At 35.7% G+C, this 16365-nt stretch overlaps 1 protein-coding gene across 1 annotated transcript in view; it reads right to left on the reverse strand.

The window, feature by feature from the left end:
* Positions 1-15691, reverse strand: part of LOC107295733 (formin-binding protein 1-like) — a gene marked incomplete at its 5' end in the record, with an annotated part of 18753 nt that extends 3062 nt beyond the window's left edge. The window contains 5 exons of the mRNA XM_015825055.1: positions 34-182; positions 2234-2328; positions 4003-4135; positions 5696-5805; positions 15476-15691. Of these exons, the coding sequence (XP_015680541.1) occupies positions 34-182; positions 2234-2328; positions 4003-4135; positions 5696-5805; positions 15476-15691 (703 nt within the window). The remainder of the gene's footprint in view (positions 1-33; positions 183-2233; positions 2329-4002; positions 4136-5695; positions 5806-15475) is intronic.
* Positions 15692-16365: the final 674 nt, after the last annotated feature.

Here is a 16365-nt window from a genome sequence, read left to right on the forward strand (position 1 = left end):
CTATTACGCAGACTTCAGTCCAATTAACCTTACCATCAAACGGGTAGATAGCTTTACAATGTCCTATAGCTGGCAAAGGATCGTCATCTTCAAACTCGTCATCAAATTCATTATGGGGGCCGTGCTGTTGGGGTGGGCTTCGAACTTCTTGGTTTGCATCATCGGTGTAGCTCCCCTCAGGACTAAAATGTAATAGATAACAGAGAGCATTTCTCAAACCAAATCCTTATAGATTTTTTAATCAGTTAAAAAGAATCTCAAGCATGTTCAGATTTCATTGTAAATCATGAAGCTTTGCGAAGTAAACGTAAACGCGCCCTATATATGGACATGTATCCTGCACGAACCAGAAAGAGGGCTGAGAAAATATCTGCAGGACCCCTCACATCCTGGATATAATCAATTTCAACTTCTCCCCTCTGGATGCTGCTATAGGGCATTGAATGCCAAAACTACTACAGGAGATACAAAGGTAATCCCCCCCCATTCCATCACTCTGAACACTTCATTCCCACAGCTCTGTCTAAGACTCTAATTTCTCATCTTTTCTCACCATCTTATCTTTCCTACTATCTTCTCCTATTGGTTTCTTATAATTTGTCAACTATTGTTTATTATGACATTACTTGCTGTTTATATAGACACTATGAGCTTGTGCGCCAGAGACAAATTCCTTGTGTGTCTACTCACCCTTGGCCAATAAAGAATTCTATGATTCTATATGTAAAATATTACTGAAAAATACAGGCAGGGGATGAACATTGTTGAATATGCAATGGCTTTTAAAAGCAACAGTGCTTTGATTCCATCTGCCCAGCATATGAAAAAACAGAGCAATAATACTGGTACTTTAAACGCGCTCAGTCTATCGGAATAAAGTCCTGTCTCTTCTGATTACATCTTCTGATTCCCTCCACCACGCATGGTTTATAACAGTAGAAAAAAATAACCATACATATCCTTGTTTAAAATTTCAAAGTGAAACAGTCCGTAATTTTTAATCCCCGCTTTACTTAAAATAGAAAATGAAACAATTTGTTTACCTAAAAAGTTTTTTTTTAATTTCCACTGACTGCCTAAAAAAAGCAGAATATGTAGGAGTGTTTTTTTACTTTTTCAGCCTGTTTTGCCTGAATAAACAACCCTTAACTTACACAGTTTCAATTCTGCTACACCTCAATTGCAATGTAATGAAGAGAAGCGTATTTATTCCTTAGCAGTTAGCCAAGCAAATAAAACTGAGGAATGGTACAGCTTTTCTTTGGGAAAAGGAGAACTATATGAAGTTGGCTAAATCATTTGAAGCATAATGCTGAAGGCATTTTTGCAAGTGGAACCTTTGCATTCTTATAGGTTTTGTGAACACTTTTTACGAACACACACACGCACCACTCTTTCTAAACATTATTTCTGTCCATTAAAACACATGAATGTATCACTTTTTTAAACAGTTACAGAAATGTATAATATATGAAGGAAATCAATCCACTAACAATGCAATTGTATTATCAAAACAATACTGAAGGTTAACATGTCTAAATGTACATATCAGCACATAACAGAAAAGATGTTAAAAGGAAAAAAAAACAGGGCTGGAGAAGCTGGTAAGTATTGGAAGTGGCAGCTATTTCCTTCTCCAATCAGAAAGTTCAATAAAACTGAAACTATGTAAATAAAACTTCAGGTAGCGTGAAGATTTAATGCAAAGCTTTTTTGAGATGATGAGACACAAGAAGGTCTTGTGGGAAAAAAATGTCTTTTTTATATTTCTTTTACACACATTTACACACACTTTATATGTTTTAGTAAAATGACGGGATTCTAATTCTCCCTTGCCAAAAGCCTGGGTAAAATATCTTCCAAGGCTTTTCTCAAAAATAGCGGGGGAGGGGGGGCATCTGAATCTGAGGGAGAACCTTATTCCAGAAGACAGGTGCAGCTAAAGAGAAGGCACACCTGTGCAAGGAGGTGTTTTGCAATCCAAGGAACATATTTGGTGCACCTCTCTTCCAATAATTGTCAGCTGTACTTTCTAAGTCTGTCTGGCTGTTCCTGATTGTTATTGTATGTCAGAAGAGAGACGTTTTATATACTGTATGTCCTTGCTATTGCAAAACACCACTTTGAGAGGATTTGCCTTGCTCTGTATTTTAGGTATATAGATTACCTAAATTACTAGATTACTTGTTTTAGAAATCTACTGGCAGACCAGAAAAAAGTGTAATATAGCGACCTCTCTCTTCCTTGGGTTACGAGATGGTTGATGTCACTGCTGTGCCTTCGGTCTCCTCTTGTTGCTACTTTACCTTCAACTTCAGAAAGCCATGCCTGAAGAGAGAGAGAAATTGGTTACCTGTGCCAGGATGAAATATAAAAATTCTGTTTATATAACCCCTGCATGCTATATTTCTTGTACATATGTATGTACTTTTAGATTGTTTTAAAGTTGTTTTTTTTAAAGGCACTGGCATACTGCAGTACAAAATGACAGCTTCCAATATAACCTTTATGGTTCCAGTTATCCATTTGGTTTCATATGGGTCTAAAGCAGTGATAGCGAACCTTTTAGAGACCGAGTGCCCAAACTGCAACCCAAAACCCACTTATGCATCGTCAAGTGCCGGGTGGGTGTGGCCCATTGGGTGGGCGTGGCTGCGGCGGTAACGGCAGACTGGGTGGGACTAAAAAGTTCAATCAATCAATTCCAACTTTGCAAGATCTTTTTTTTTCCCTGTGAGAAGTTGAAATTGACTGATTGAACCTTTTTTTTTTTTTTTGCACACGGCAGCGGAGGCCTAACGTGAAAAAGTTTTATAAAACCCAGCTGAAGGTCTAGGACTGGGGCGACGGCGCGCGTGCCCACAGAGAGGGCTCTGAGTGCCACCTCTGGCACCCGTGCCATAGGTTTGCCACCACTGGTCTAAAGGAATACTCATAGGCAAGTAACTATTTGGAAATATTTTTTCCTCTCCAGGAGAAAACAGACAAATGTAACTGGGGAGTGATAGGGAAAAGAATGCAGAGGAACATTAAAAAACACTAAAGGGAGTTAGAGAATTGAAGAGCGTTTAGCCTGTGTTGTGGATACACAAACATGCATGTATGGTCAAAGGAAATAAAAATTAAACCCAGAATCAATTCTGTGTTCAGCTATCATGAAACCATCACTTACAAACTCTATAAATATCCAGACAGTTAAATTCATCCCCATTTGAAATGCCACAGCTAGTAAAACTATACTTCATGACTGTCTTTGTTTACCAAACTTTCAATTTTATTTAAGAATTAAGATGACCCAAATATATTCCCTGAAGTGTATTATTTTCAAATGGGACAGATTTAAATAAATAAAATAATAAATCTGTATCTACCGAAGTATTTTTCTAACTAAAGTACTTCCAAATATTATATTAAGTGCGTTTTGATTCAGTATAAAGGTAAAGGAGTCCCTGTGGATTTTACTCTGCTAGTCATTGCTGACTATAGGGGGGCAATGTTCATCTCTGTTTCAAGGCCGTTAAATCAGTGCTGTCTGAAGAATTTCTGCGGTCATGTGGCCAACATGACATCACGGAGCGCTGTTACCTTCCCACTGAAGTGTACACTTTCAAACTGCTAGGATGGCAGGAGCTGGGACAAGGACAGAGAGCTCATCCTGTCGCATGGAGCTCAAGTCTCAAACCTGGGCTGCCAGCCTTCCAATGACAAGTTCAGTGTCTTAATTGCTGAGACACTGCGCTGCTCAATTCAATTGAATATTTTTATGTATCTTGCAGGCAAAACCATCCATATAATTATCATCAATTCCTGCATTCAACTGAATATTAGACTGAGTTGGCAAAGACATTGAGGCTGTTGCAAATCAGCTGAAATGCTGCAGCAAAGAGGACTTGACTACTTTGATTTGAATGACTCTTCGGAACTTGTAGAATGCCTTGCTTAAGAGACTGAAAAGTTATACTAATCCTTGTCTGAAAAGCTATCCAATGAACAGATTTTAACCTCATTCTTGTGGATTTCCATTCGCAGACGGTCCATGTTGTTCATAGTTTCCATTAATTTTGGCTGAAGACTTCCTGGATCGCCCATTTGTGGATTTTTCTCATACACATCTTTCATTTTGATGAGGGCATCTCTACAGAAAAATGCAATTGTCAGGAGTTCATCAAATGATGTTCAACAGCCTGCCTATGTTCATCATCCTTTTGGGAGAAAGAGAACTGACTGTATACCAAAACCAGAGGCACTATAATGGGCTACTTATCTGTAATTGTGATTCTTCACTTCATTAATCTGTGAATTCACACAAAAAAGGTTGGGGCTTCCAATGCTTCACAGATCTTGGCAGGAACCTGTCCCCTTTGTGTATCACAACTACTCTTTTGTGTGGCATACGGCACCTTCTAACCTCCTCAATACTCAGATTCAAAAGTTGTATTAAACCCTAACAAAAAGCACAAAAATATCTGAATTTATACATGATCAACTGAAAACCCAAAGCTGGCTTCAGTTTTTGTGATTTGTACATATGGATGTGCCTATGTGGTAGAACTAGTGAGATTGATTTTTTTTTCTGAGTTTGCTTTGGATCAAATAAATATATTTTAAAATGTCTCAGTTATCACCCCAAGATGATAAGCATAGAATTTTTTTATAAGATTTTATTTTACATAAAGGATATCTCCTCTCTTAACAGTTCTTTCCTGGAACTACAGTATTTTACACATGAATGAAATTATATTTTGACTACTGTTGGATTAGGAACAATTAAAATTTTGTCTAATAATAACACAGGTACAGGTTGTGAACTATTCTTTCACAGACACTAATTACCATTTTCACAAGGATTATTCAAACAGGCAGTGCTCGATTTATGAGGATTAGGAATTACAATGGCCTCAGAATGGGTGTTTTTTACGGCCTGTAAATCACTGCCGGCCTTTGTAAAATGTTGTGCTCACCCCACCATTTAAAGCCGGTTGCCGCAACCCAGACTAACATGACCACATTTTGTTTCCACCCCCCCCCCCAAAATCCATTAGGAAGAATGGGTTTGCTTAATGACTGCACCATTTGCTTGATGACTGTGTGATTCGCTTAACAATCACTGCGAAAAAAATGTCAGAGTCTGGTCACATAGATGCCTCAACTTACAACTGTAACAGCTTACACTGGATTTCCGGTCCCAATTGATTGAAAATCGAGGACTATCTATAGTTTTTACTTTCTAGATACTAATTATCTCATTTTTCTTTCCCTATTTATACACTTTATAATTGTCCCTATTTATACACTTTATAATTCCTATCATTACTCTTATCTTCATTCTTGCCATGTTCCCTTACATATTTAGATGCTGGTTATCAATTTATTATTTCTTTGCATTCTACTCAAACAATAAACTCTCATTTTATCACAGCCAGGGGAAGATAATTGTTTACAAAGTGAAAGAAGAGAATTCCATCATCTTTCTGGGAATAAAAGCTGAGCTTTAGTGCTACATAAAGGTGGACTGGTTATCATCCAAAGTCTATAAATGTGAATCACACACAGATCACAACTGAAGAACCAAAATTCCAAATGCTTAGGAGGATTTATGATAAATCAAACCAGATGGATGCTTGGAGTGAAAGAGTTTCAAATTCTAGGTAGAGCAAAATAAAATCAGCATCAAGAGTCAGAATAACATAAATACTTTTGATCTGTCTCTTTCTGTAGTTCTCTGTTAAGCTCATCAATCCGCTGCTGAAGTTTTTTCCGCCTTTGTTCTGGTGGCAAGTGACTGAAATCTTCTTGGGAAGGACCCTGAAACCAAAGAAAATACAACACTTAGAAATGGTAGCTCTCCCACTGATATTTCTGTTGGCAGTAAACCTAACAGTATATTTCTTTGCTGTATAATGCAGTTGAAAGAAATAATTTACTCACTTCAATAATGCTGCAAACTATAGATCTAGAAAAAAACGTATATCTAATACTGAATTTGGTATCTTGATGATCTACTGTTCTTTGCTACTCCAAAGCAACAATTGAACAATCTGCAAATGGATGTGGTGGGTTACTATATTCTTTCCCAGTATGCTTAGAGTATTACAATATTCTTCCTTATTACAAACAACAGAACAAGAGATAATAAGCTTAAGTTCTAGAAAAGGAAATTGGATTAATATATTAATAAGAGAATTGTAATACATTTTCTTGCAATTTTGGAAATTATTTGAAGGAGAAAAACAATCTCCAGGAATAGTATAGATTTATTAATCTATTTGCTGTAGCAACATCCAAAAAGGCTATAATATAGAATACATACTTGGGTTTTTTCTTCAAATCATATAAATGTTTTGCCACTTTTTAAAAAGATTCCTCTAAAAAGACATAAACCCTGATAACTAGAAACTGGAAGCCAATCTCAGGAATGCAAACTCCTTTCCCAAAATGAAGATACATTTCAGTTTTAACTGTGGTTAAGCAGTAAATTTGTACCAATATCAACGTAAGTAGTTAGATGTTTTACTCAAATTTGAAATGTTAATTTAACACAAGAATACTTGTATTATGTTGGGAGTTTTTAAAGCTGTGATTATAGTGCAGGACACATCGTGTAGTATTTTGCCAACAAGGTTTCCCTTTATTATTTTACTGTAAATAAAACTAATATTGGTAAAGCTCTGTCAGCACAAGAGTGAATGCAATAGGAGTACACAGTAAGGATCTATCTAGTTTGATTGTGTAACTCTTAGTTAAAAATCGGTCTTCACAAACCCATTTACCTGTAATAAAGGTCATTCTTTAGCCCAAAAGAGATTTCTTATGAAAAAAAGCTATTAAAGAGCTTGGAAGTAGTCAGTCTCAAACTTCACTGAAAACACGTTGAAATTTTCTCCAAACAGGGAAGATCACATGCCAAAGAACAAAATTGGTTCTTTGACAGAAAATCAAGAACAGCAGCACCCCAAATCTAAAAACCAACAGCCACTTCTTTTTAGCCTTTATTTCTTGCTTCCCGTAGCACATGATGGCAAATTAATTTCATGATATAATTCGCTCTATTTTCTGGAAAGCTTGATTTGGGAATAGTTACATCATACCCCTAAATCAAATTACTTGGCATGAGCGCAGACTGAATTTAAACAGAAACCTTTTTTTTAATAACCTACAGAAAGTTCATTTCCAAATCCTAATATATTGAAGACAATACAAGCAATTTCTATCACATTCAACGCTGGGAACATAATTAGCAAACCCCAAACTATAAACAAGCTGTTACAATGAAAGATTCACAAATCCACCTACTTGAACACATGTAATTAACAATTTAATAAATTAACTGGTTAATTACAAGCCAAAGAGGAATTTACAAGCCTTTATTTTAATGGTTTACCATCTGTTTAAAGAAGCTAAACAAGGCAGGCTTGTTAAGTCCAGTTTTCTACATAATTTCATACTAATTTTTCTAGATCAGTAGTTTTACTGCAGTAGTTTTTTTCAGGAGAGGCTGTCTAGTGAACATCTAAATACAATATGGTAAAACATAATGATTTTGTAACATCTTACATTCCATCATTACGATTCAACTGATGTTAGTGGTGTTCTTACGCCACTTAAGAAAAAGATTTTCTTGGGAACTTTTTCTATTCTTAAATATAACACTGGAATCACCACCATGCACAAAAAATATCCCATAAAGGCTAGAGAGAGCCAAGTTCCAAAGAAATTGAATGGGATGGGGGACTGAAAAATCCAGGCATTCTTACAAGAATGCTGCCTTCAAAACTGATCTCAGATAACTGCCTTCAGTACAATAAGCAACATTTGTTTCTAGTTTTTCCCACCATATTTATTGAATTTCTATTGAATTCTATGTAATTTTATGTCAAAAAATTAATATAACTGTCAGGAGTATCTGCAGGGATGTGTGCCCTGTCTATTTTGTGTGCATATTGTGGTGATGCACATTTCCAAAAGAGTTTGCAGCAAAATATTGGTCTCCTTATTTTGAGAAAAGCAGAAGGAGGCTATGGATTCTACTTATTTATGAAAATTAAGTTTTATGCTTTCTTTATCAATTGCAAAGATAGCTGAAATTATATTTACATCTTCCCTTTCTTTTTTCCAAAGTCTTATTATTTTTTCCAGCAACTTTTTATTACATTAAACAATAGAAATATATAAATTTTCTTATTGATTCACAAAATAAACTAAAACATTTTCCAATCTTATGACTGTACACATTATTAGGTTTGAACAGTTTTATTATTAAAATAACCTCTTAATATTTCTTCTGTTATCACAGTAAATTATACTCAAGCGTCAAGTTTCATTTTCCATTGCTTCCATAATAGCATTCTACATCGATAATAGAATTAGCTTGATATATTTCAATGTTATTTTAAATTCATTTTTTAAAAATATGCAAATGATGTAAATAGAACGTTAACTAAAAATGGATGTTGATACGTCTTTTTTTTAAAAAACCAAACCTGCTTACAACAGGTCTAATATATAAAACTGCACTGGAAAATATGTTAAGGATATTTTTTCTGATTAAGTCACGTTTGCAAAGATTTTCTAAATGTATGTTAAAGAAAAGGATGATGGATTATTTCATCAAAATGAACCAGCTTTACATGACTTCTAAATAATGGATAAACTCCTATGTAATAATGTAAGACCTCTTATACAAAGCTAATTTTCCTCTTTTCTTCCCTAAATGCTCCTTGTATGCTTCATCTATTATCTTCAAAAACTTCAGAGCACCTTGGGAAGATGTAGAAAGACCCTGTTTATTCTGGAATTGGATGCAGAAATAGGACTTCACCCTCCCCAAATAATTGTAAATATTCAGTAATCCAAACAGAACAATTCTATATCACGCCACACTGATTTTTTGCCCCACAGACCCAATTCAAATGGGTGTAATTTGTGTAACAGAGCTCAAGTAAGCTCTAGGTGAAATTATTTTCATTTCATAAAGACAATGCGTAAACACATCCTACTTTGTAAGATGAATTATATCTTTATCAGACCAGTAATGCAATCTATAAAATAGCAGGAAATTGTTTGCAGCAAGCACAAACGAACTATGAGACAAAGTGACAAACGAAAGTATGCACACATCTGACTAACTGACTCAAAAGCAACTACGAAATGGATAAGCTATTACATGCTATTTTTACGAATTACAGCAGACAGGTGTAGACAGTATACACGCCTTACCGTCTTCATCGACCACTGACCAAGTTTAGTTGAAAACAGAAAGAAACAGGAAATTATTTGCATACTTCCAACCAGTATTTAGGAAGATTTTTGAATGTAAAATATCCACCCAATACCAGCTAATCTGGCATATATTATTCAGAAGCAACTCTCACTGAATTCACTAGGGTTTGCTATCAAGCATAAATAGTACTACATTCCTTATTATGAAATATTCTATTGTTATGCTCATTTTAAACATAACCTAAAGTACCGCAATAGTATACATGGAGGTCGCAGGCAGCCGTGGTTTAAAACAGAAGCAATAGTCTAACAGTTTAGAAGTAACAGTTTAGAAGTACACAATACCTTTGATATTTTACTATTTCTACCAAAAAAAAGCACATGCAGAAGCATTTGACAATGGCAATGACCTTAGGTTTAGAGTCAAAATCTACAGTATACGCTTATTTAACTTTGAAAAAAATGCCAATATTTAAACGAAGCTCCCAAATTCTGAGTCTCATGTAGTTCTTTAGTCCTTTTTAGCTAGGTTTATCTATATAGGAAAACAGTGAAAGCAAAGTTATTCACATGTTTTCCCCTGTTTTTGATATGTTCAGCTGTCAATAGATGGCTAAAGCTATGAGTAGTTAAAGTCCATGCCATTTTATTCAGGGGGGAAAAGAGTATTTGAATTATCCTCGTAATAGTTATTTCTTGATTATTTTCTATTTTTAAAAATGATAACCAAAGGGTGAAGATAAAGAGGGCTGGACTAGAAGACCTTCAAGGTCCATTCCATTCCATTCTATATGATGCAGGAATTGTTGGGTTTTTAAATGTTTAGCCATTTTGTCCAATATAGAAAATGCTATTTCAAGTCAGAATGTTGATTATAAATTAAAAATAGAATACAGAATAATGGGGTTGGAAGGGACCTTGGAAGTCTTCTAGTCCAACCCCCTACTCAGGCAGGAAACCCTATATCATTTCAGACAAATGGTTGTCCAATCTCTTCTTAAAAACTTCCAGTGTTGGAGCATTCACCGCTTCTGGAGTCAAGTTGTTCCACTGATTAATTGTTCTGTCAGGAAATTTCTCCTTAGTTCTAGGTTGCTTCTCTCTTTGGTTAGCTTCCATCCGTTGCTTCTTGTCCTGCCTTCAGGTGCTTTGGAGAATAGATTGACCCCCTCTTCTTTGTGGCAGCCCCTTAGATATTGGAACACTGCTAATAAAATGAAGTGTGCCAATTTGGCATGAACAAACCTCTCCTGAGCTGTGATATGGGACTGTAAATATTTCTTTTTTTATACAACACAAAATCATTAACATTTCCCAATCAGTACGGAAGATCAGATTCTAGCCCTCATAATGAAAGCCAATGTCCTTACAGTGATTGTCCCTTTCATTTTTTATGGTGAGGCAAGCAGCATATAAAATTAATAAATAAATATAAATGCTCAAGACTTTAAAGTTGCATCTGGAGAACTCTCACAGTATTCTTAAATTAAATTTTATTACTTTGGGCAGCTATCATTTTTTTCAAATACGGAGTTATTCAATAGATCTTCTCAACAGAGCCACCATGATTAATAGTTAAGAAAATGGAGATAATGTAAACTGTGTTTTTTTTAATGATTTACAAACTTCTTAAAGATAAGTTTCTCTTGCTGCATTAATTATTATGCTAAGAGCATTTTCTCTCAGAATGCTGGATGCAGATTACAAAACTGCTATATAAGAATTAGATGTAATGTGAGTGCAGAATCTAGCTAAGCTTTAGAAATACAAAGGAAGCCTAAGAAATATTTTATCTCTAGCGTCCTTAATTCCAACCAGAGATGAGAACTCTTGCCAAATTTGCTTTTTCTCGCCTCATAAAATCTATCTGAAAAACTTAAGTGTGGAAGAATAACAGAATTATAATCCAAATGTATGTTTTTAATGAAGTCTAATCATCTAATTTGTTCTAAATGAATGGGCAAGGGGTGTTTTGGTTCAAAATTTGCAAATTTTTTAGGCTAAAGAGCAAGAATTATAGATTAAAACCAGATGCTGAATGGAAAAATGACTGCGTTCTAATCTAAGACAAGGAAATTATAAGAAATCCATAGCCAGAAGAGAAAAAGGGAGCAAAGCAGCTCACTACAATGAGAACCTATCTAATAATTAACTAGAACCGCTTATGATATCTTTGGACTCTGAACTGCTTCTCTCAAGACCAACGTGCTCAACTATAATAAGTATATAGTGTTATAATTTTGATTCCACTGTGCAAGTGTGTGTGTATAGAGGGGGAATTCATTAAATTTCTGGTTATCAAGACTCAGGATTAGACTCCCACATATGAAAGAATGTATTTCAGAGCAAATGATCTTATGCTAGTTCATTTGTCGTGGAATAATAAATATTGGTTGGAGATCACTTCTTCCTTAGAAAAAAAACTCCATTTGCAGAATCTGCCAGTATAAATTAGTAAGCACACTTCCTGAACTGCACTCGTAATAGTAATCCATAAATGAGTGAACAAACATGTCCTTCAAGAAATAACAGTAAATTAGCCACTAGAGTGAAGAACACTGCATTTAAATGTTATTTAAATAAGTATTATATATTAAAATGAAAAGAGACAGACGTGTGTGAATTATTAAAGGGCAGGCAGATATTTCAAAAAATGAAGATATGTTTCCCAGAAGCTAGCCTTTTAAGATATCCCATTACAATCAATAATCTGAAAAATTAAAAAGCCTGCTAATATTCAAGGTGGCATATAATGGGTTTTAACATTCATTATACAAAATTCACAGCATACTTAAAAATATATGCTCTGATCATGAATCAAGAGTCAGTTCACAGGTTGTCAAGGCTAAACTCAAATTAACACTAGAGGGCAATAACATGGAGGTAGGCCCACAACTTACGACTACAAATGAACCCAAAAATTCTGTTGCTAAATGAGACAGTTGTTAAGCAAGTTTTGGCTCATTTTTCAACCTCTGTTACCACAGTTAAGTGAATCACTGCAGTTGTTAACAGTTAGTAACACAGTTATTAAGTGAATCTGGCTTCCCAATTGATTTTGCTTTTCAGAGGGTCACAAAAGATGATCACGTAATCCCCAGAACATTACGACCGTCACAAATATGAACCAGTTACCAAGCATCCCAATTGTGATCGCGTGACCACGGGGATGCTTCAACGGTTGTTAAGTGTGAAAAACAGTCATAAGTCAACTTTTTTTCAGTGATGTTGTAACTTTGAACGGCCACTAAATAAACTGTGGTTAAGTCGAGGACTACCTGTAATTGGACTTGTGCCTGATCACTTTACAATAACAAATATCTGAGGAGAGGCACCTGATAGAAACACATCTTTCTGACTAGACGACATACATGTCTTGGGAAGCTCATAGTGAAATCTTGGATCCACTGTTCATGTGTGAAGTCAGAGGTACAAAGCAAAAAATATTGGGAGTTCAATCGTAAAGAACTGGCCTCTACTAAAACTCATAATTAACCAATAGCAACTGTATATGTGGATGACATTTTTATTAGCAGTAATTTAAAAAAAAAAACAAAGATCTTGGAACAGGTAAAATATCCTTGCCTAGACTTCCTAGAGCAGGGTTAGGCAACCTTGGCTCTTTTATGACTCGTGGACTTCAACTCCCAGAATTCCTGAGCCAGCCATGGCTGGCTCAGGAATTCTGGGAGTTGAAGTCCACGAGTCATAAAAGAGCCAAGGTTGCCTACCCCTGTCCTAGAGGATGGGTCAAGGGGAAATGCATCATCAGACTTGCCATGCACAGCTTCTTGGAAGAAGGTTGGAACAAAAGAATTTTAAAATAATTTTACCTGCCTTTCCTCATAATTATTTATTATAAACATCTGAAGTAAGTATGGGTGGCTGTCAGCATGACTTTTTAAAAATCTCTCGGAAAATCTAAACCTCTTTTGTTAAAGAAGTCAGCAAACAAGATAGAAATCGACCCCTTTTTTTAAACAATTATCTCACTTCTCTTTCCTTACCAACAATTTCTAGTGCCCAATGCTATATTAATATTAATGCCAATATTAAACACACTCAGGAAACAATGAGAACATGCACTCAACATCTTCTTTGTAATACCATCAGAGTCAGCTGTTTCTAACGTTAACATTCATCGTGGTGCTAAGCAGAGCTTTTTCACAACATGGAATTAAGCAACATGACTGTCGACCGCACCACTGCCAGTAGAAAAGCTACGATGGTGGAAGCCACACAGAAGCACACCACAGCGCCATCATGCACCTAATACAACTCATAAAACTTACCCCTCTTTTGAGGCTTTTGAAAGAAGGCATTCTGGGCTTCCCTGTCTTTATTTCATTCATGCAATAATGCATTTGTTCAATGGAGAATATGGGATACTGGGAACCATTAGAAGTACTGGACGTATATAAACTAGTAGGGGTAAGGGGTGGGGACTGTGGCTGATATGAAAAGAAAGGAAGAGATAAGGCAAACATTCAAAGTGATGAAAATTCTGTCTTTTCCTTTCAACACAGAAACAAATGATGGGTTGGATCCAGAGTAACAAAGGAACGAATTTCTGCAAACCGAATGCTCCCACAACTGGAAGGGGAGATTTTAACCAAATGACCCCTACTTCTGAAACCCATAGTAACCATCCTCTCCTAAATATGCTTCAGAAGATTGGAGGACTTTAAAAATAATATGAAAGGTGGAACCGGAGGTGGAGAGAGGGAAAATGTGAAAATAATCTTCTTTACGTAGCCTCCATTGCACGATTCACTTTAGGGAATGGGGAAAAAAATCTTCCATATCAGCACACAGAGTCTGGATCCAAGCCCATAACATTTTATATTTTCATCATTACAATTATCAGCATCAGAATGTATCATCATAAAGCCTATACCATAATAAAAATAATTTATACTGTTTAAGGCATCACAAAGCTCTTGTTTTTAACTACCAAAATGATAAAGACACCACACTGAGCTCACAAGAATTTCAAAATCACAATGAAAGCTATCCTTTGGGACTAACTCAAAAACACACCAATAAACTTCGGTCATAAAAGGAAATACATACAATAGGCATTGATATTTTATTTATATGTACATGTGGTGTCATTTGCTTCTTGCTATGAAAAAATGAAAATTAAAACCTTATTTTATCCCAAATTTGGATGTCCATTTTAACAATACATGAAACCAGCGGCTTCAAATATTAATAGAGATACACCATGCAGTCAGAATTTACAATGGCATTCTTTCATCTAAAGCAGGCATGTCCAACCTTTTAGCTTGTCTGGACTGCACTGGGTGAAGAGGAAGTGTCTTGGGCTGCATATAAATATATAATATAGTTAATGTACATAAATTCACATAATAATATTAAAAGTTTACAGTATTTTGGGCTGCGTTACTAGCTACCCAGGGCCAAATGTGGCTCACAGGTTGGACAAGCCTGATCTGAAGTATTAACATTTTCTACACAAATTTCCCATACAATCCACCATAATTCAGTTGCTCATCCCAATGTCAACAATATTTACAGTTATAAGGTCAACTTAGACTTAATATTATTAGTTTTTCATACTTCGAAAGGAATTAACACTAACTTCCATTTGAACCTTCAGGTCACCCTCTTCTCAACAATATTCACTTTTTCACAAGTTTTATCTTATAAATATGAAACCATACTCAACAAAGCTTCACCAGAACAAACAAAGCTTAAACGAACTATACTCTTATCTGTACTACATTTGTCATGTAAGTTAAAACCATCAACCGATTGTGCTTATTAATTTCTCTCCAGTCCACCAGAACACTTCTATTTCAACAAGTATAATTCCACATGGATAGCAAGATATTGCATGATGTAACAGTTCAGCAACAACTACAGAGGCTGCTACAACTGTTCAGATCAGCTACAAGAGTCTCTGTCCAAGTCACTGTCTGGTATGGATTACAATATTTTTACAATTCCAGGAGAATTTCTGTATTTATAGTCCTAATCAGTCACAGTATATGCTTTTGACTTGCTGGGACTCAGCTGCTGGAATGCCATAGTTGAATTATGTAGGGATGAGAGACCAAAATGTTCATAATAGCAGTTATACTCTGGAACATACTAGAACCCAGTTTCTAAAATGAACAGTTTTGCCCACAAAAATCAATCTGATTATTCTGTTGCAAAAGGTAACATTTAATCACTGAATTACAACCTTGAATGTGCATGCAATCATAGGATACATTTCAATTTTCTTTACCTTTGGTTTCTTTCCAAAGAGCCAGAGTTTGCCCTTAGCTTTGCCCACAGTGGTTTTTGCATCGATTTTCATTCCTTCCTGTTTCGGGGTACTAATTGTTCCATCAGAAACAGTCCTATAAATGTGTTGACTGTAATCTTCAAATGGAAAATCTCCAGGAGGTTCAAAGCCAGACTTAAAGGAGTCTATTACTATTTGAGAATCCTTTATGAGAGAAATTTACAGAGTTAATGGCTTAAATATCGCATTTAACTAATATTATACTGAAAGACTATCTGTTCTTCAAGGCATTCCAGATCAGGAAACCAAAATCATGAATACTAATACTACTTTTATTGTTAAGGTTACAGCAACAGAATCTTGCAAGGCTGAAAGCGCCACCCCCACCCCCGACTTTATGTTCCCGAGAACTAGGAAGGATCAATTCTGAGGCGATTCCTCAAAACACATTTCTGGTTTGAACTCAGATTTTTGTTTGTTTTTTAACTGACCACTGTCTAGGTTGAAGCTCTTCCTCCAGTCTCTCAAGGTTATTCCTTCTGCCCATTATACTACCAAAATCCAATAGTCTCCTTTTGGTATATGTAAAAATATTAGACTGTTTTTTTTTCCAAACAGGCAATATTAAATAGCCACAGTGCTTAGAGAGATAAAAATATCAATGAAACATGGTATATTTCTTTAATTAACTATAATCAGATATGCAAACCCGAAACCCCACCAATAAGACTGGCTGCCATATCTGCTGGAATTTGATTGCAAACAATACAATCTGTCCTCGTTTAGCAACTCCAGGAACAGAGACTAAGCCAACCGTGTCTCTCTCTCTCTCTCTCTCTCTCTCTCTCTCTCTCTGTGTGTGTGTGTGTGTGTGTGTGTGTGTGTGTGTG

The sequence above is a fragment of the Protobothrops mucrosquamatus genome, unplaced genomic scaffold, assembly GCF_001527695.2.
Source record: "Protobothrops mucrosquamatus isolate PMUCROS unplaced genomic scaffold, P.Mucros_1.0 scaffold2467, whole genome shotgun sequence".
Taxonomy (NCBI): Eukaryota; Metazoa; Chordata; class Lepidosauria; order Squamata; family Viperidae; genus Protobothrops; species Protobothrops mucrosquamatus.